The 22,692-nt window shown below is 29.4% G+C and overlaps 1 protein-coding gene across 1 annotated transcript; it reads right to left on the bottom strand.

Moving 5' to 3' along the window:
- Nucleotides 1-2,389: 2,389 nt before the first annotated feature.
- On the bottom strand, nucleotides 2,390-21,204 carry LOC107169076 (uncharacterized). Its single transcript, XM_015518712.2, has 9 exons — nucleotides 20,805-21,204; nucleotides 9,255-9,370; nucleotides 8,053-8,297; nucleotides 7,954-7,988; nucleotides 7,587-7,701; nucleotides 7,276-7,461; nucleotides 7,019-7,205; nucleotides 6,682-6,865; nucleotides 2,390-4,113 (listed from the first exon to the last, which is right to left on the bottom strand). The coding sequence occupies exons 2-9, from the start codon at nucleotides 9,362-9,364 to the stop codon at nucleotides 3,460-3,462; spliced, it is 1,716 nt and encodes a 571-aa protein (XP_015374198.1). The 5' UTR covers nucleotides 9,365-9,370; nucleotides 20,805-21,204; the 3' UTR covers nucleotides 2,390-3,459.
- Nucleotides 21,205-22,692: the final 1,488 nt, after the last annotated feature.

Genomic DNA, 22,692 nt, shown 5'->3' on the forward strand with positions numbered 1-22,692 from the left:
ACGGGTGTTGACCAGTTGCCCCCCACGGCTGTTATCGGGATTTTTAACATATACCAGTTGCACTCGACCAAGTGTACCAGTTGCCCTCAACAAAATTTACCAGTTGCCTTCACATGTTAATATATTATACACGATTACAATATATAGCCTGTAAAATAGGGAAGGTAAATATATACAAATAATAAATATAATTATTTATATAAAATAATGTAAAATAATATAAAACGAAAGAAATAAAAAATTCATAATAAATAATATAGTTATAATGATAAGTGGCATATTAAATTTGATAATTTGTATAAAATTATAGATAATATTCATATGCATGCTAATAATAATTACCAACAAAATAATATGAAAAAGTCGATGAAATAATAATATTATAATTATGTGGCAATTTTTAACAAAATAATATGAAAAAGTTAATAAAAAAATTAATATTATAATTATGTGGCATAATTCGTCAAAAAAAAAATTTGATACAATAATTATGTAAATCGGCTTTTGACGCGTCTAAATTTACGCGTTTTTGTAAAATCCTGGCTTTGCACCTAGTAGTAGGCTATTATTATTAATACAATTTTAATTTTATTCATACTATTTGTATAATGTATTATATTTATTATTTATTACAAAATACATAACATATATAATTGGAAATATCAAAATTTGATTTTATCATTTTATACTATTTTACATTATTTTTATAAATAATTTTATTTATTATTTGTATATTTACCTCCCCTATTTTACAGGCTACATATAGTAATCGTGTATATATTAACATATGGGGGCAACTGGTACATTTTGCTCTAGATAGTTTGGAGGGAATCGGTATAAAAAAAGGTACTTTTGGGGCCAACTGGTACATGCCCCACTGAACCAACCCAAAACCATATTTATGAAAAAATATTTATAATATTTTTGTTGTTAAGATAATAATTATTAACTTTTTAAATTTCCAATACATTAATAATTTCTCAATAATTATACCCAATCATAATAATAGCTATTTTTTTTTTCTGTATAACTAATGACAACCATAACTTAATACTCTTGTGAAAAAAAAATTGTATGATATAGTACATGGTAAATCTCAATTGTACGTGGCATGTTCATGTGTCAACAAACCATCCACTTTATTTATTACTGCACCTGATAACAAAACAAAAAATGTCGAATATTACAAGATGCTTTACTGAAGAGAATCAAACTAATAATGTGACCCATGCAGAAAATATTACTTAGTTTCATCAAAGGAAATGTATTATCAATCCGCCATTGAAATACTTGAATTTTGTAGTTTTATTAGATTTTTATCTTCTTTTTATATATTATTCTAATGAACTATTGAACTCAATAAATTTTTTTGTATTTCATTTTCCGCATTAATTCAAATCACAGATTAATAGTTTAACTAAAAGGTATCACTATACATTAATCGACTGTTAAGTGATACAAATTTTGCCGAGTCAACTAGTTATGATTAAAAAAGGTTTTCAATACAAACATTAAGATCCATGTACTTTTATATTTTCGTTTAATTAAACACATTTAACATTTGAAATTAAAAAAGAGACACGCAAAATCCATTGTTACGTGGATAATGCAATGTACAAAATTGTCTTCTAATATAAATATTATAATAGTTTATCGAGGTGGGTAGAAGCTGGTTATGAAAGTTTCTGTTCAGCTTACCATAATGCGGTTGCAGAGATATGATTAAATATACCTACACAGCGATACCACGACCACCTGAGGTTGACTTTATTCAACTACCGGTTGTTTGGTTAGCCGTGTGGTTAACCGTTTACTGATAATAATAGTAATGGCCAGTTGTACCGTCTCCGATTAATGTTAACCGGAGTTTAATCGGCCGAATTAGCACGGTTAAATATCTGTTATCAGCTGATTAAGCATAGTCGAAGTTTAACCGTAGACCGTACAACTTACTAGCCCTAAAAGAACCACACCACAGGCTGCAGGTATAGAATGGTATTGAACTGGTATCGACATGGTTGGGGGGTAGGAGGAACGATCCTCAAATATTTCGACACCACCACCCTCCTGTTCATAAAAAGTAAAAGTTGGGGTAATAGCACTCCTAGTAACAAATAACGTAACTAATAACTATTATTGTAGATTTGGATGTTTAAACACATTTTTTTTATCATAAAATATATTTTTTCTTCTTTTTTTTACCACATCAGGAACTTTTTTTATTCTAATTTTTGCATGTTCTGATATTTCTTTAATTTTTTTTTTTTAATTTTGTAACTGAGATGATATTCTTCACTATAATATTGGAACTAATAACAGGTACGATAATTAATATTGTATGTAATGTGTACACTATACATAGGATGTAACAGAATATTATTATAATATATTGAACTCTGTGAACGTTTATTTATTTATTTATTTATTGACAATATAATGGCGTTTACAAAATCTGTGCGATTGCATTCTTAAACGACTATAATATTTTATAGATGCGACTTTTGATACATGACGTATTAAAATAAATCACAATTTGTTTTTGGTTATCGTATTCAATGGCATTTGTTATAAAAATGAAACAACCAGATAGGTATAGGTATCGTATCTACCATAGGTAACCGACTAGCGTAATATCCTTACACACCATGATTATAGGTATATTATAACCTATTGACAGCTATAAATGTAACAAAATATAATATTCTCTACGTTTAAATAGTACCTACGCATGTTGTGTGCGTTAGACTTAAATCGCGTTGCACTATATGTATGTAATCAATAACATTAGATATTAAAATAATATGATAAAATTATTGCTATTTTATGATATGACAGCGTGTGCCGGCAATTTTAAACGCCTTATCTAAAAATTACTGTGATACACTCTCGCCTATAAATATTATTAGGAAAGTAGCTAATTTTATACCAATCTTTCACGACTATAAACTCGTCCAAAATCTGCTGATCTTCTTCTGTCTACGTATGATAGTAAAATATGAACAAAAATAAACCTCCGGTCTCTTCAGCATTTCTCTCGATTATATTTTTATTGTTGCACAGGCCTTTCATAATTTTAGAATATAGATCACACACCGCATAAAGCACGTGTATATACCACTCACATACCTATTGATTTTAGCGCCGATATCTTTTGTAATATTTAGGCAAAATTTATTTGCGTCAAGCACGCACAAGTGTGTGTGTGTGTGTGCGTTGTGCGTGCGTGCGTGCGTGCGGGCGGGCGCGCGTTTATGCATGTATATTATGATGGCCTAATGTTTTGTTTTTTTTTTTTTTTTTAATGTTCAATACGCCCCGAAACAGATTAATTAAAATAATTGTAATTGGGGATGAAACCATCCCATTCCTTCATACTATCAAGCACTTTGTCTCTAAAAACACACGTCATACATGTCATACATATTATACGTAAAATGGAACATAATATAATGCAACCAATCAGTAGGGCAGTGAGGCGGCAGTCGACATGCGCTTCGCGACAAACCCGCTGCAGACGACCGCTTGTTCGTCGATCTGTTCGTGGAAATAATTCACCGATCGCGAGTACACCTTGAGTTCGATGCACTTTCCGGAAGCTGCTGCTGGCGCTGTGGTCTTCCTCTGCTTGTTTTTAACGTTATTGTTGTCGCCGCCGCGGACGCCGCAATTCTTCCGGCACGACGCCTTTCTGTCCACGTCGTATTCCATGATGGTGCCGAACGGATTTTTGCACGTAATTTCTTCGGGTGGTCGGACAGCCCTGTCCCGCATCCGGCGCTCGTCATTGCCGCGATCTTCCCAACAGTCAGCGCTAAATCTTCGCTGGTGACCGGCCGCCGCGGCCTCCACAGCCGCCACCACGTCATCCGACACGGCCGCAGCGGTGCCGTCACCGCGCTTGCCGCCCTCGACGATTACAACCTTGATGAGCGGTACCACTGAGTCGCATATCTCGCTCACCTCCCTGGCCAATTCAAACTTCTCGAACAGACTCATGTTGCCGTTGCGCTCGAACGCCGCGTGTTTGTCGCTGAACGCGAACAACTGCGTCACGCTCAGCGCATAGTAGTCGCCGAACAGTCTAGACAGCTCGCCATACGTCTCGGTCAGCGTCTGCAATTACAAATGAAAAACGATATTATACTACTGTGATACTCGTCGTATGCAGTGCACACGCGAGCGCATTTCTCTGCTGCAGCGATGGAGAGTATAAGTGTTTTAAGTGCAGTATAATAATATAAGCTCTTATAATATTGTCTTACATATTATATTATATACAAGTAAACAACACCTACAATCCATTCTCGTATGTTGTACGGCATTAAATGGTGTATCCTTTACAGCGTACAGAATAATAACCAGGGCTCGGATTTTATAGTACTAAAAATAACTGAAATATGAGCTATATTACCTAAAAAAATGTAAAATAAGCGCTATAATATAACGTAAAAACATGAAAAATAGCAAAAATAAAAACGTATTCTGCTCAAAATTAAAAAAAAAACTTATATTTATTATTATATTAACTAAAGATTATTTATGAATTAATAGGTAGGTACATTTATAATATGGGCAAAATTTGGGTGTTTTTTTTAAGTATTAAAAAAAAATACATTTTTATAATTTTCATACTACATAATATAAACTAGATATATGAAAATACAAAATAAAACGTTATATTATGTAAATTAGCAAAAAAATAGCACCAAAACTTATAAAATAGCACTAAAAACCCAAAATACTTCAAATACACAAAACAATAGCATTATAAAATTTCAAATTTGGAGTCCCTGGTGTATAAACTAAATTTATAGCTCAATCTGCTATTTTTATCTCTATACTATAATAATTAGCAAATGCTATAAAATCCGAGCCCTGGTGATAACCTTTTTCATAGATTTATGGTAACGCATAATTTATCATAAAAATACAATACGTCTATACAGGTGAGGTACCTACTGCATATTATTATATTCTTCCTAAATATTATGTTTCCTCTTTTTGTTTAAACTCAATAACTACACAACAGTGATTACACTTTAAAAACCTAATATCAAAATACTTTGGCGTTTGGCTATTTCGAATTTATTAAGAACATCCATACCAAAAACTTTTTTTTTTGAATTTGAGCAACCAAAAAAATAATATCAACTATAATAATAGTAATAATATCGTAGCTCTTTACAATACTGTAGAATAGCACATAATACATTTCAAAAACGTTATTCATTAAAAAAAAAAAAGATTGACAAGCATTTTATTGATAAGGATGAAAAGGTGAAACATCCTGTATGTTATTATATCTAGACGTGACACAAAGACTTACGAACGGGTACTTAACCAATAACCATTTTAAAAATCGTTTTTTTCTTTGTGTGTAAGTGTGTAACCAACTGTGACGGACGATGGTGTATCCAATTTCGATATTTAACATTATATTATCATCAATTCTACGTTATATTATATTATGATATATTTCTATATGATTTTCGTGCCGATTATAGAAATTGTTTTCTGAATATTTGGATCTTTCACAACTAATTAATTATAATTTATAACCACCATTAATCTAGTTACATTTTCAGCAACATTCATGGTTTTATTAGATACTTTTTTATTAGATATCTACCCATTTATTTTAAGAAACAAGGGAAAATTTAATTTATTTTTCCAAATAAGAACCCCCCCTCTCTCTTTTTAACTGTAAATTATTTAGCGAATACATTTTTGAAGGATTTTGATGCATCGATATCAAAATTCGGACGAGTAGTTTTCTAATATTTAAATGTTTGTACTAAGAATAATAATCCTTAAAAATCGTTTTACAAAAGTATAAAACACGTGTACATATCGTGACCAGTATTTATGATACTTAGGTCGTTTTTACAAATTATTTATGTTGATAGATTAATATTAATGACTAATACTTTCAAATCCACCATAGACCACATATCTTATAAATTTAAACAATAGACGTTTTATCCTTAAAACACTAAGTTAAATAATTCAAAAACTACTCATTAGAATTTTGATTTCAATACATCAAAATTGTCAACAAAAAATTCTCCGCTAAATAATTTACAGTAAAAATTGGGGTTCTCATACGAAAAACAAAAGTTTGTATCGCCACAGGACACTCCTTAAGTAGTACAAAAAATCTCAAAAATTTGAAAATATGGTCTTTGAGTATATTTAAAGATTCCAAAAATCAGATTTTAAATAGCTTCATTGTTAAAGAAAAAAGGGGTGAGCATGCTTGGAGTATCACCCTGTATACTGCAGACATCTCTACAACTAAAATAAATTACGCGTCACATGTAATTAACGTCACTTCTCACGTTAAATTATGTCTATAAGTTTACATAACAGCACACTGTATTCGAGTGTATACAGCTACTTGTAGTAGGTACCTATATTAAGAAAAATTATAAAGATAATAGATATTATGGATTATGTTTACAATCGATAGTAGCCTCGGTCGGGTGTTTGTTCAAGAAAAGAGAATAAGAGAAAAAATATATAATTATAAAAAGTACTCGAGTTTACCGTAAATAACGGATTGCTTCCGAGTGATATCTTTGTATAGGTTAGGTGTATTATTATTAGGTGTATAGATTGCAATATAGAGTTATAGTATGAAAATGTGCGTTTCGAATGCGATTAGCTGACTTTCACACGTACTTCCTGACATAGGTCAAACAGGCTGTTCCAACGTGCGCTATTGGCGTCCTTCTCGGTGGCTAGCATGACCGCTAGCTTCTTAGATATGCCTTTTAGCTTGTACACTCGGAATATCGGCAGAAGTGCTCGTTCCATATAGAAATGTTCGCTATACACATCCGCGTATATATCGTCCACGCTTTCTCTAAATTATAATGAAAATGGGATGTTATTATGTATACTAATACATTATAAGCTACCAGGCAAACAATGACATATATTTTAGTCATAGACGATCAAAATCTAAATAATAAGCCACGGTATTATATTTTAAAATCTACCTATATCAATTACTTACAAATTATTGCGCAAGAAAGGCCTAAAATCCCGTAGAAGATGACAATAGGTAATCATTCGGGTCCTCGCCACTGACTTCAAGTGTTTAGTTAATAAATCAGCTAGATCGTCCAAACTCTGTAATACCCTAGGAGCGTCTGGCCACATGTCTTCGACATCGTGCAACAGAGTGTCTGAACTCTCCTTCACTAAAAAATTAACCCTATTATAGACCAATTACGAAATTGTTGTAAGATAATTAATCAAACTCTTGCTTACGTTTGGATAGCGTTTGTTCAATTAACGATTTGTCATCCATCAGAAAATAATCAGGCCACAGTGCTCGTTTTTTAAAAGCAACCAACATTTTGTCCATTTCTCTATTGTAAGCCATTTCGTTTTCCAAGATTGATAATCGAACTCTGACTAAAATTGCGTCTATATCATTTACTCCGCAACGCATTTCTATTAAAAAATATTCAGCGATTAAAATAATAATAAATGTAAAACTGTAAGTAGTTGCGTGTGCATTAAAATATTTAACTGTTCGTGACATTAAATTAATTATTCATTTAATATGGTTAGCTTACCCCTGTTTACTTGAATAAGTGTCATGGGTAATTTTTCCCAACTTATTATCTCTTGCAGTGAACGGCTCCTAGAAAATGGCATGCGTGAAGGCTTTGATAGTTTATTACTGGGCACCTGAACATTTGTAAATCAATTAATAATTATGATTAATAAAATATTCTCATTTTATTCAAACAATAAATACATAAGCTTCATAGAATTTATCTATATGATTATAAAATTATAAACTGATATTACGTTTTAACACTTTACGTCTATCTTTCAGATGTATATCTCGCATATTATGTTAGAGTATATTATCGTATTATATAAAATATAAATATATCTATGTGTATATTTTAATGTGAGTAAGAATGATTGTCGTACCTGTTGATTTATCCTAGTCAATGGTTCATATGGAGCTGAAAAAGAAAATTCTGATTGAAAAATCAACTATTAAATTGAGATTTAAAATGAACAACTTACATCTGAGTTGAGATTTTTGATTAAGGTATTGAAAATAAGTCTCCTCATTCCAAGCTTCTTTAACTTGTCGCAAACGTTTCTTCCAAGCGATTAGTTGTTTCTCTGTGTTGAACTTAATCTTAAACCAATCCAATTTAGCAATGTTTTTTATATGCAAAACTAGGTGACTTCCGTCACAAATTCTTCGACATACTGCCAAGTCTCTCACTGCGTGGATTTTTGTCCTTCGGGGATCTTGATCATCTCTGTAAATAAAAGTAATATACAACGTAATTTTTTTAACTGAAACTCATTATTTTTCAAAAGATATTTTCTTAATTTCAAAATTTTATATTTTAGGAAAATTATACATACATGTAATTCTAGAATTTTATATTGCCTTTATTATTTTTATGTTTTCTAAATTCTGAGCGGAGCGATAATTTTATTGGTTTTACCATTTTGTGTTTTTTGTTGGATTCTGACGTCACCTTAAGGTTAGGTTAGGTTAGGTAAATACTTTGATATTTCACTTTTCAAGTGTTTCTAAATTGGATCCAGTTAATACTTGGGAGTTAAAGATAATAAATTCCATTTACTTCTCAAAATAATTGGGATGAATGGAATCTTTTTTTTTAATAAAAAACTGAAAATCAGATTTGTCTTTTTCGTTTTTTTAAATGTTTTTTTCGATTTATATAAGATGAAATAATTATTTTTTTTTTTACTAAAAATGCTTGTAAAATAAAAACTAGTTCCTCATATATTATTAATATGCTCTCATTAAAAAAAATATATACAAAAATACATTCTCACAATTGTTTTATAGTATTTAAAGTTCAAATTCTGACGAAAATTTATCAAAATCATCAAAAATTCCAAAATTTCATCGTTCAAATTAATTTAAAAATAAAAATAGAGGTATTGACCATAAAGAACATTCAAAAATTCTATTGCTATTACTTAAATTATAATTCATATACACAGTAAAATTGTCAAAGTATCTAAATTAACTTTCAACTATTTTATACCACAAACTTACGTTCGTATAATAATTAATAGCTAGTAAAATATAATATGAAGTTATGTTATATAATGACTATATTTCATATGAATGATATAAACAAAATATATGTGACTCATTTTTAAATAAAATGTTAAATATTTTCAAAATGACAAATGTAATATATATCAAGGGATGTTTTTATTAACACAGTAGTTACCCATAAATCCAAAGTGTACTGTTGCTGAGCACGATAAATCTCTGCCTCCAATCAGGGTCTCCAACCACTTTCACCATCAAAATATCGCAAAAACTTGATATGGTTAACATCTTGATCTAAAATGTATACAATTAAATATTTTAGCTTAAAATTCTCAAACATATAGACATCTATATATTTTTAAAGCTCGTTAAAATTATCCATTTGAATAACATAAAATAACATTTTTAATTCTAATGATATCTATATTATGCTATATTTTATATCATTATACAATCATATCTTTTATGTCATATATAATGGATGGTTAAAATGGAACACTTTAACTGATGATCTAATTTTATGATTATGAGTTACTACCTATATGAAAATTTATGCTAGATACCTTTTTTTTCATTGTTCAACACTAAATCAAAAATAACATTATATTTTTTTATAATTTTCAATATCATTATAATCTTCGGTTTACAAATATTAAAATATTATTTTTACACAAATGCTTAGCTGCAATTTTGTTTATAAGTATGTGTACAGTTATAATATAATGTTATAACGTTTTGTTAGTGTACCAATGCAACTAATCGGTCATCAACAAATTCATCGCCAAAAGCCAATTTTCATTTTAACTTTTTTTTATTATTTACAATAAAGTTTAATTTTGCCTTGGTCATCTAAACAACAAGATAAATATATTTTAACATAATATGAAATAAAATATATTAATACAGGGGGGCTTGAAAATTAATTACATTTTTATTTTTATTTTGTCTAGTCTGATAATTTCAGATGTATAGATATTTATAGATACCTAAGGTAAAAAATCTTATACTTCGGTAAAGATTTTTGGAAGCAAATTGGATCCAGTTCGTATCTTTGTGAGGTCAAAATTGTAAATTCTCAGTACTTTTTAAATAATCAGGAAAAAAACAAAAAATAAATAAACAAATGAAAACTTGTTCAAATTACTTGGTAACTTGGTTAGACTGTCTTCCCTTAAATTATATCTGATTAATTCAAGTTTCTTTTTTTCAAAAAATGTCAATAAAAATAATCACCTGTTCCTCATAAATTGTTATTTATTTAAATTATAAACGGGTATTAAGCCCAACTACAGCATGTGTATGAAAAAACATATAATATGATTAAGAAAAAAAAAAGTATAATTATAATTAAAATAAAATTATATAACTAATAAAATAAAAAGTTTTTATACGTAAAAAAGAAGTTAAATACAAATCACGTACAAATATGAATAATAATAATATTAAGAGGGTGGAGTGGCCGAGCGGACTAAGGCGTCGGATGCGACAAACGCAGTCGCCGGTTCGAATCTCGGTCACGGGCGGCATCGCGATGTCTGGAGAGAGAGGCCGCCGGCCCCCAACCGGGCATGGCAGAAACCCACGGATACCCATTCAAAATTCTGCCAAAAAAACCCACGAGTTAAAACCTTACAGTACCTTCCCCTACAGTTCCCCAGGCTAATTACCTCAGTTGTCGAAGCCCTAACTATAAAAAAAAATAATAATAATATTAAGTTTGAAATAAATTAAGATTCTAATTCTTATTGTTCAGATAAAAACTTGTTAGTACTCGTATTATAGTTATTTTAGATAAATTTATAGATAGTTATATAGATATATTTTTAATAAGTATTTAAAGTTCACATTTTGACTAAACCATAACTACAAAGTTTGTAATAAAAAAGCGGATAAGTTGTGAATGTCGCTCTGCTGTACATTAGGTGTTACAAGTGGGTTACTGTAATGTGTGGAATTAAATTTTAATACAATGATATTATATCATTGTATACGGCAAACAATTCTGAGCGGAGACAGATTATCTGCCAAGGATATATAATATTATAGATTATTAAAAATGTTCAAATCTTAAATTTTAAAAAAAAAGTCGCTCAAATGTTTTGAAAATGTTACCATGTATAGGTAAGGCTAATATAAGTAAACAACCCAAATTTCAAGTTTCTACGAATGTTTTTAACCGAATTACAACAAAAAAACTTCCAAAATTAAAATGACTATAAATAGGTCAATAATGGCTAAAATTTTCTGAACTTTAAACCGTAACGAATAAAATCTAAAATACAAAAAATAAAAATAATATCTAGTCATTTTTCATTTGAAGCAATATTTCTAGTAGAAAACGTCGTCCGTAATTATTTAATATTATAAAATCGTGAAATCGTGAAGTCTTCCGTTTTTTCTTCTTTAACCACTTTTACTTCGATTACCGTTTCGAAAATCGAAAAATGACCTCTCTCAAGTACCATCTCAAGATACTTTTGAGCAAGTTTAGAGGGAGAAAAAGTGTTAACAGAATAAAAAAGAAATAAACATCATTGTAAAGCCAATACATTCCTCGCTTCGCTCAGAATCTAAAATGTATATAGCTAAGGATTGAAAATTTAATTATTGAATACAAGTAGTTGATATTTTTACTAAATTACTGATAACTTTAGGAAAACTGGTATGCAAATATAATATTTGCGCAAAAATATTTTCAACTAATCTATTATACCTACTATGAATACATATTATTAGTTATTTGCTACAGCTAATCAGATATCATGGGTCCAAGACATTTCGTTGCCAGACGTATATGAATTTACTTCCTTGATTACAATTTTCAACAATTGAAACTTGATAGGTAAATATTTTTTTAAGTTATAAAAATATGTGCAATGGTGATGGGGGGAGGTTTTAGCTCGATAGCCCTCTACTACCTGTTTCCACGTCAATTGGTCTGGTAAATTATATCCGGCGACAATTGATCCGTGACATTTGATCCTGTTCAAAAAGAACCTGTACTAAAAATATCCGGTTGGAAAAAATATAAAAATATATTAATCAGTTAATAATTTAATATATAAATCATGAATTATTGTTTAATACATAATAATATAAAATGGTATACTAGAATAATAAAATTAATATAGTTATATTCTGTTATATTCCACAATATTATAGATTATTTTTCTATAATTAAAATCCTAATTTCTATATATATTCGTATTTTATATTTATTTATTTTAATTTTACAGGACGTTTTTTAACCGGATATTTTTTGTATGGGTTCATTTTGAACCTGATCAAATGTCGTGGATATAATATACCGGACCAAATGACGATTCACACCCCATAGATTTTTTTTAAATTAAAATACCCGAAGGCTTTTTTATTATAACGATCAATGATCTTTAACAATACATTTAAGAAGTGTACATAAATATAAAATATTAATATTAATAAATTGATGAATAAATATTTAGTAAATATATATAAAAAACATGTTTGGGTTTTCACTCCTAGTGTAGAGGTCCCAGCCTTAGTCTAATAATTTATACTAAGTCATATGATCTCCAGCGTTTGAGACGCCTAATGTCTTGAGAATTATCAAGTAGTTGAATTGCTGCTAGATTGGTGTGTTTATCTAGCCTTTTCTCGTGTTTTCTGGCAAACTTGATAATCTCGTCCTGGACGGAGATCATCAACAAATCTCGGTGAATAATGTAATTTCTGTGGTACTGGTATACTGCGACAATAGTACGGAGAGCAATGTTGTAGCAACGTTGGATAATCTCTATATGTGACTTACTGGCACAGCTCCACAGCTGTATTACATAGGCCCATATTGGTTTAATTATCGCTACATACAAAATACGTTTGTATGCGAGATTTAATTTGGAGTGTCTACCGATCAGCCAATAAAGTTTCCTCAATTTCAGTTTAATTTGCAGTTTTTTCTGGTGAACATGATGTTTCCAATTTAATTGTGAATCGAGGTGCATTCCAAGGCATTTCGCAAAATCGTTCTGTGGGATAATCTGCTGATCCAAACATACTAGGTAGTATACACTTTTACACAATGTATAATTTACGTGTACCGATTTTTCATTGTTAATTTTAATTTTCCAACGCTTAGTCCAATCGGAGACATTGTTAAGTGTTCGTTGAAGTTGATCAGTCACAATCTGCTGGTCTTCATCAGTTACCAGTATTGCTGTATCATCGGGAAACATAGCTGTCATTGAGTAGTTTGTAGTTGGAATGTCAGCTGTGTAAAGTAAATACAAAATAAGTCCGAGTACACTGCCTTGTGGTACTCCAATTAATATGTTTTTCCAGTCAGTTATTGCTTCCATCGTGTAAGACTCTGAACTGACGTCCAGTCAGATAGGATTCAATGAGTGCGCACCAAATGTGTGGCAGCTGTTCGCGTAGCTTAATACGTAATCCTCTATGCCAATCTTTATCCAAAACTTAAGAAACATCAGGAATACTCCAAAACAATATTTTTCCCCTCTAGTGCATTGTTTATCACATTTGTAACACGATGAACCTGTTCAATATTTGAGTGTTTATTCCAAAATCCGAACTGGTGTTCAGGAATAAGCTGACTTGCTTCTATTATTGGTTTTAATCGCTTTAAAAGCAGTTTTTCAAATAATTTAAGTTACGTGTTCTGGGACTTTAACTGGCTTAAGTAGCGTGATTACTTGAACTCGTTTCCATTGTTTAGGAACGTATTCTGTACGCAGGATGGCATTGTATATATGTGTTAAATTAATCATAGCCTTTTGGGTAATTCTTTCAGCATTTTTTTATTTATTTGGTCGTACCCAGGTGCTTTTTTTAGATTGATATTCGTATCAATTTCGTTTGCAATTTCGAATGGAGTGAAGAACTTAATCGTTTCACGTATTTTTTCCAACGGTTGGCACTGTTCTATATCGAGTTCAGAAGCGATTTTGTCCAATGGATCTCTCGCACGGTGCCATTTTTTCATTGCTTTTCGTTTTTTCTTTACTAGCTACCTGATTTCTATAGGGTAGGTGATGCAAATTTCGCTGCCTTAACACTGTTAGTTAGTTGTTCAATAGCGCTATCAATTTCAATTGGTGTTCTAAGCCTTACAGAGAGGGTTACCATTTCATCTAAAATAATAAAGAATAAAGAATCTATTATCTATAGTCACCTCCTACTTACGCCGTTGGAAATACCTAAAAATAATAGGAGTAGTAAATTTATATACCTTATTATTTGATTTTTAATTGAAACACACTTAATTCTTGTACTCGCGTTAATTGTTATACTTATTATTTGATATTATTATAATGAATCATTGTAATAATATTTGTCAGAAATTAAACATAAATCAACAATTTATGTTTTATTGATACGAATATTTTTTAAAACACATCAATATCTACTCGACAAGCACATTGAAATACTCCTCTTGAACTAATCACTTCATATTTGCCAAAGATGTCACGTAGGCCCAGTATAATAAAATATAAAATGAACACTCATCGAAATAACAATATACCTACTCGTATATTCTAAAAAGTAATAAATGTATAAGTGTGTAATTGAGTAAGAACATCTGATAGTTTTATAAAATGTTCAAAGTTGTATTCTTTTAAAAATTGTTTTCTGAAAAGTAAAATTGTATTTAATAATATTTTATGTATATCAAAATACCACAAAGAATTTAATAGTTGCATTTTGTAATTGAACGCAGTTAATCAATCATAATATTGTTTTTTGTATAGTAATACTATAAAACTCTAGAGCCAATAAGAAATGTACAAGAAATCTTTGAATGATTTTGTAATGACTGCAGGAATTAATCTTTATTAATATTAAATCCACTGATAAAACAAACCTAAAATCAAAAAAAAAAAAAAATTATGATAAATGTCTTCTTTATTACGACATACCTATTACTAAAACTAAACAAAATTAGGTATTAAGCAGCATCGTACCTACCAATTAAACATAAGCTATTGGTGAACTTTAATCATTTTTTATTATTATATCATAAGGCAAATACAATTATGCATTTGTTTGAACAAATTAAATACGTTACATTCTAACGGTAACACAATTAGGTACGTACACAATATTATATAAAACAAAAAAAAATTTTATCATTTATTTTAAAATAGACAATGACGTAAATATAGTTAAATATTATGTTAAATGATATTAACACATAATTAATTGTCAAGATTAACAGAAGGTATTTCTGATTAAGATTAATGTCTGTAATAGTGACAATTACTATTTAGTGATACACACACGACACACCCATTGTCTATCCACACAAAATGTGATTAAATAATAAGATAAATTAGTTATCAGTAAAAAAATTTGAAATGCCAAGTAGGAGATTTACTCCTTAAATCCTCACAGTGAAACTGCCTATAAAGTATTATAGATAGCTTTCTTGTTATTATGTTAGCTATATACTATTGATATATCTAATGGCATGTTCCTATACATTATAAGTAAGCGACCAATGGGTTTTAAATGACAATCCGAAAAATCAATATTGTTTGTTGTTATCGTTCGTAAGGTAAAATAAAATGTAAATGGCTTTATTGTTGATAGTTGTGACACTCGAAAAATCTAAAATGGTTTTTTTGTATTTTCATTGTAGAGTTTATGATTTTTGATCACTTAACGTCATAACCCATGTGAATAGCAACTATATAGTAATAACACTTTTATTTTTTAACAGAAATGTACGCGCTTAATATTACATTACTGTATACTGTGTAGATGTTTAAATGTTCCGTAAATGGTAAATCTTGCAAAAATAAAAATAAATTTTAGAACTCGTCTAACGTAAGAAAAATGTATAAACTATATAAGAGATTATTTACAAGGACAACAAAATGTTTATACGAAGGTATAATATAATAATATAGGTATTGTATAAATAATTTTATAACATTGAACGTATCCTTTTTTTCATTGTAGTTGATATGATACAAATAAACACTGTCAAAACATTATGTAATTATGAAATCCTGTAACTCTTATTTTTAGACTAATACTAATCCTTTAACAAAGTATAAAATATTGAGCCATTTACAAGTAAGTATGAAGCGTACCTACCAACCTATACCTATTTATGGTGATAGCTGACCTTATACAAAGCATTATACCAACACAATGGTTTTCCATAATTTAAACACATCATATTGCTATAACAATTTTGTTTGCATTCACTGAATAGGAATCAAAAAGATTTGCAAGTCCAGCAAGACCTTCAATATTTCAAATTTTCAAATAAATGATCCATAAGTATAAACTTTGCAATCTTTACATTTTTTTTTATTATTATAATTATATAAGGCTTCAATAACACACGATTTTAGTCTACCTTTAAACAACATTTAGACAAATTAAATTTATTTACATTTGATTTTAGTACACATATTAATACATTATTTATAGCGAATTACTCAAGGTTATATCGTGGAAAAATGTACTGTTTGAAGCAATGTCGAGAGCTTCGAACAGTTAAATCTTTAAATTGTATTAAGTAGTATTGATGAAGGTATGGTATACATAACTTTGTTAACTACTTAACTTGTAATTGTGTATAATTATTGTTATCCATATCACACTTATTGTATTAATGTTATAACTATATTTATGTAATGTTTAAATTTTTGATATTTCATACAATGTGCAAAGATCTGACTGGCATTTATATCTATAAAATATAAATAAAATAGCTGAAGGTTTCAATTAAAGAAAACAATAATTATTATCTATTAAGTTCTTCGAACGAAAACTACACGTGTTATCGCTATACGATATACTTAGATAAATAACAGTTAGAAGACGTTTCACCCGCATGTGTTGTCTCCGTCTTACAAGTGCGTAACATTGCAAAAACTGTTTCGCGAGGGAAAGAACCGAGAATGATACAGTTATATAACTAAGAAACGAAATTTTCACCTCATAAAAAGGAGAATTTCGACTATGCAACGTTGTTTTTATTTTTTTGATATTAGAACTGAAAAAAAAGTTAGGTATTCGATTTTGAAAAACGCAAAAATAATGAATTTTGAAACAATAAGAACTTTTTTTCTATTTGTGATATCGAAAAATTGAAAACCACGTTGCACAGTAAATATTCTGAGAGGTTTAACCCCCCCCCCCCCCAAGTAGATTGGAAATGTTAAATATTCATCGGGATATTAAAATTTCAACAGATGCAGTACTAGATGAATTATCAAAATCATCGAGACAAATTCATATTAATTTATAACTTAATAGGTTAATGTTCTTAGAGCATAAGATATACATTTTTTTTTAATTTTTACTGTGCATGTCTTTAATTATAAAAAGAATACAATTGTATAGACATTTATATATATATAGAAAATATAGTAACCCCCCTCCCATAAATAATTCTGCGTACACCACTGATCTACAGAGTACAATATTATAGTGTATACTGTATATACAGACAACAATAAACACGCTATTAAATTTTAAAATGCATCTTTTTTTAGCGAACATGAATTAAACTAATCATAGCACTAAATCCTAAAGCCTAATTGCATAAAATTAATTACTTTATTCTACATATCATAGAATTTACTTTATAATATTATAGGCTGACAGACCGTCTTCGCTCAGAATCGTTTTTCGTATACAATGAATTCAAATTAAACACATCCATTACAATTAATTTTTAGGCACCTAATGTAGAGCAAAGTGTCACCCACTTACCCGTTTTTTGTTATATTAAACATTGCTGTTTTAAGTAGGTATATTAATAAATTTATTTAGATACTTTGAATTTATCATGTGTAAAATTATTAAAAATTATCAGTCAGTTTTAGGTATATAACTATATATTACATGCATCTAAATAATCAAATAATATACAACTATAACAAATTTCAATATCATAAGTAAATATACAAAATGACGATGTAGTAAAATAAAAATATTTAATCAGTCAAAACTAAAAAATAATTTATCAAAGACTATCGTAAGATAGTTGTTTCTAAAATGTTCGAAATAGGTAGCAATAATATTAAAATAGTTATTAGTCTAAATGTCTGATAATAAATTATCTACTATGCTACTGATATGTACATAGAAATATAGGATGATAATCCAATCAATATAATTTGTAAGTCAATAAATTTATGTTTGCTAATATTGTTAATAAAGAGCACGTGTGTTTGGATAATACTTAACAGTTGATAATTTGATATAAAGAATAATTTCTGTGAAATAATCAAGTTCTTAAGAATTCCAATAATGTTCCATACTTATTATGGCATTTTGGCTTTTGCCCATAAAAATATTTTAACATTTATGTGATTCTTATCAAAAATATTTTTAAAAGGTCACAGCCTATTCAACATATAAAATTCAATGTATTTACCTTCAACAAGATAAGTTTCCTTGTCACAATATGTCAATATCAACTAAAATCTAAATGTTCATAATGCAGGTTTTATTTTTAGAAATAAACTTTTTAGATTGATTTTAAATATAGTTTACAATCATTTATATTTTTAAAAACAAAATTGAATGACAGCTATAAAAAAAAAAATACCATTATAATTAAGAATAACCGTTTCAAATAACAAATATTGTTACCAAGCAGATTCCGATTTCAAGTTTTAAAATGTCTAATTTATACGTTGTGTCACCATTATCATCGCACATTAAAAGTGTGAACATTGAAAATGAGAAATTCAGACATTTTGTACGATTGGATAAAAATTAAGATTATATAAAACGAGGAAACTTTGTGCAGTCGAGTAAAATTTAAGATTGTATACACGGACACTATGTACTAACTATATAATAACGATACTAACGATATTATATCCATATTGTATACATAAAGTAAAAGTATTACAGGTATACAAAAAAAGTCCGTAGTCTTGACAAAATTATATTAAATATAAATAATATTATATTAATAAATAGAAATATAATATAAAATAATATAAATATAATATAATATAAATTATATTTAATTTTATTAAAATATTACTCAGTTTAAATACTATTTGGTATGTCCAATTTGACAGTATAATTATAATTTATACATAAACTATAGCACCAATTACGTTTGGTTGTAACTTAACCTATAGAGAGAAAAAATCTTTGATTGAAATTTTAAATTGACTTATTTATATTATTACCATTTTTAACTGACTTTTAAATATAACTTTTTATAATATAAAATAATTATAATTTATAGATATATTATAGCACCAAGTAATATTTAGTTGTTACCAGATAACTTTAAATTTAAAAAAACTGATTATTTTGACTTGTTTGTGTATTTTTTATAACATCTTTATTTTGATTTTAAATATCAAATAAATATCAAATAAATAAAATAAAGTTTAAATCTCATCAAACTTTTTAACTTTATAATATATATAATACAGTAGGTACTTATAAGTTTTATTTACATAATATATACTTAAATACTCTATGTATATAATAGTACAAACTACAAAGTTTCCGCGTTCCACAATGTAAATTTTTACCTGACCATATACAAAGTGACTATAGTGGCCGTTTACCAACGAAAAACTCTAGGAATTTATCTACGATCGGAGTTGCGAATATATTACTTTAATATAACATTTTCTTCATATTCATATTGTCTGAAACACCATTTGAAGAATATATCTTGAAATTAATAAAAAACTTTACATTTTGTAATAGGTATGTTCAAAATAACCAAAAATAAATTGTAAGTGTCCAATTAGAATGTACAATAAGTTTAAAAAAAATTTAAACCAAATAATTTACTTTATAATATTATTACTCAAAGCCCCAAAATATTATTTTTGTAACAAAATAATCCTCGTACATGTTTATATAGATTTAAGTTATGATCAAAAACCCAATTGGAAAGTCTATAAGAAAGCACATAAAAAATACAGTTTTTTCTATCATGTAACATTTTTAAAAATAAATTACTTAGAAAGTCCTGTAGAAAATCTATGAAATATGAGTGATCCCTGCTTAAATCTATAACTCTATAAATACTTGTTAATATAAATACTAAACTAGATGGAGAATGATCTTATAATATTATGGATCGTGTCTCTATCAGATAATGATATTAATAAGTATAAAGTATGTATAATACAACATATAGTAAGCTATCTTGTAGGTACATGATATTATGATATTTTTAACAATATAAATTATAAATCAACACCTACACATTTCGCAAAAACATTCCATATAATTCATAACATTATTATTTAGGCGTTTTAATCACAAAAACGGAGTGAGTACGTAAATGTAACCTCATCTAGAGCCAAAAAGCATATCATAATACATTTTTTACAATATTTATATCATATAGTTATTCCACAATATACCATCGTCGCGGAGACATTAATAATCGAGAGCAAGTTGTACACACCACAATAATTTAATAAAATATTATTTTCATTGGCTTAAATCGCATGCGACCCAAGTCTTATGTTATACATAGATACGCATGCCGTATTTTGGTATCTATCTATATATTATAAAGTGCAGCTGATATGACTAGTCACCCCCTCGCACACACTAATTCGCGTGTTTACCGCTTGTGTATATAAAAACCGACGGTTCATTTTGTCGTAAATGAATGAAAACCGATTTAAAAATAACGTATGTGTAGTAATGGTACAATAATAATAATAATAATCTTATAGTATGGTATAATATAATATAACGATGTGGACGGTACCTTTTTTCCAGCAGATCCGACGCATATATAATAATAATAATATATAGGTTGTGAACCACTGGTCGTATATTATGTCGTATAACAGTAGCGGATGTATGGACGTCTGGTTCCGATCGGCTGGGGTGGGTGGCTTAGCGCGGGTAAAACGAAACGTGGTGTTTGTGTAACAATAGTATATAATATTATATTTCATGCGAGGGGATGAACGGCGGTGGTTGGTGGTGGCGGCGGCGGCGACATCGACGGCCAGGTACCCGGGAAAGGTACCATAAACGCGAGCACGCAAAAACACTTGGGACACTTAGGAGAGATCCAGCGATCGGATCGGCCGCAGTGGTGGGACGCGACGCGGCTACATATTATCATCTGTGGTCGGAGGACGCGGAGCTCGACGTTTTTATATAGGTACCGCGCGCGCGTTCGCTTGCGTATCGACCGGAGCGCCGCCGTCTATCCGAAACTCTGATAGTACGCCGGAGGGGCAGCCGGGGCGGCGAGCGGACGACGGAGCGCCATCTGTGCGGGTCGTCGATGCGATCACACTATAATCACTTGTGGCGACGGAAAAGCTGGTATAGCTCTAGCTGGTTATACGGAAAACTTACAAACAATCAAATATTTGCACGGGCAAAACACGCGATTACATTTTAATTGTAAGCAATATTCAATACACTCCATGTCGATTTTGACTCATATATTGTAAAGGTAGGAGGTACTTAGGTACTATATTATAACTTAAACGTTTGTTCTATCACACATCGAGATATAATAATATATATAATCGCTAAATGTTAAAACGCATTAACGTGTATTATTGTTTTAGTTTTTTTTTTTTTATTGTCATCGCAACATGACAAATAAATGTATACGCATTTAGGAGAACGCAACGCACTTTGTTTTGATATTAATGCTACACGTCACTGTCTAATGTAGGTATAGATACACTATTTCATTGTTCGACAGCAGGCCTTTTTTCGGCTTTTCTCGATGCGCAATAGCAACAGCTGCATCCGTATATATATATATATATATATATATATATATATATTATAGTCTGACAGTCCATGTTTATGTTATGATTCAGCGTTTCACGACCAATTTTGGACGCGATCTTCTTGAAAATTTTATACGTTTGGTGTAATCCACAAAATATTATTAAAATCGATACGGAGATTTATTTTACAGTATTGCAATGCGGAAATATTGTATTTGGTTTCAAATTTATAGTATCGACATTTTAGAGATGTGGGGGTGTAGTCCTGTATAGTTACACACTTGCATACAAATGCCTGTGTACACATTGTCACTCATTTTACTTGCAAAAGTTATCGATATATTTTGCACATCGTTACAATTATTTAAAATTCTAATAGAGATAAGATCCCACCGAATATAAAGCTGAATCACAACACTGCAAAGTATGCTTAGTATGCGTAAAATGTGAGAAAACCTCAAGTAAGGTTGGATTAAATTTAGAAATACAAGATTGTAAGACAGAATTGGGTAAATTATACAAACAACATATAAAATATAAGTAATTTCAAGCAAATATTGAGGAAAACACTGCTGGTAGGTATATAATATGTAATACGATCACAGCAGCTGCAGCTGCAGGAGCCGCATTATATTACCTTTGTCCATTCATAAGACATGCCCTAACAAACCATTGATGAACATCCATTTCAGTCGACGATACTCAATCAAAAACGTTCTAGTTGTCTGGTACACTCGATTTTTTTTAACAGTATCGTGTTATTTATGTATATAATTTATCCCAAAGATCGTATTAAGTCGATATTAACGATAGATGTACACAATTCTAAATATTAAATAACAATGTCTAGGCATACTTACACAACCTATAGCCGTCATTTATTACGATACGAGT

This window comes from Diuraphis noxia, unplaced genomic scaffold (assembly GCF_037042655.1).
Source record: "Diuraphis noxia isolate RWA-SAM2 unplaced genomic scaffold, SU_Dnox_SAM2 contig0002, whole genome shotgun sequence".
Lineage (NCBI taxonomy): Eukaryota > Metazoa > Arthropoda > Insecta > Hemiptera > Aphididae > Diuraphis > Diuraphis noxia.

Coding starts and splice junctions, on each gene's coding strand:
- LOC107169076 (XM_015518712.2), bottom strand. CDS start 9,364: ATGTTAACCATATCAAGTTTTTGCGATATTTTGATGGTGAAAGTGGTT. Junction 7,462..7,586: donor ACTTATTCAAGTAAACAGGG/GTAAGCTAACCA, acceptor ATTTTTTAATAG/AAATGCGTTGCGGAGTAAAT. Junction 4,114..6,681: donor TGTTTGACCTATGTCAGGAA/GTACGTGTGAAA, acceptor TTGTAATTGCAG/ACGCTGACCGAGACGTATGG.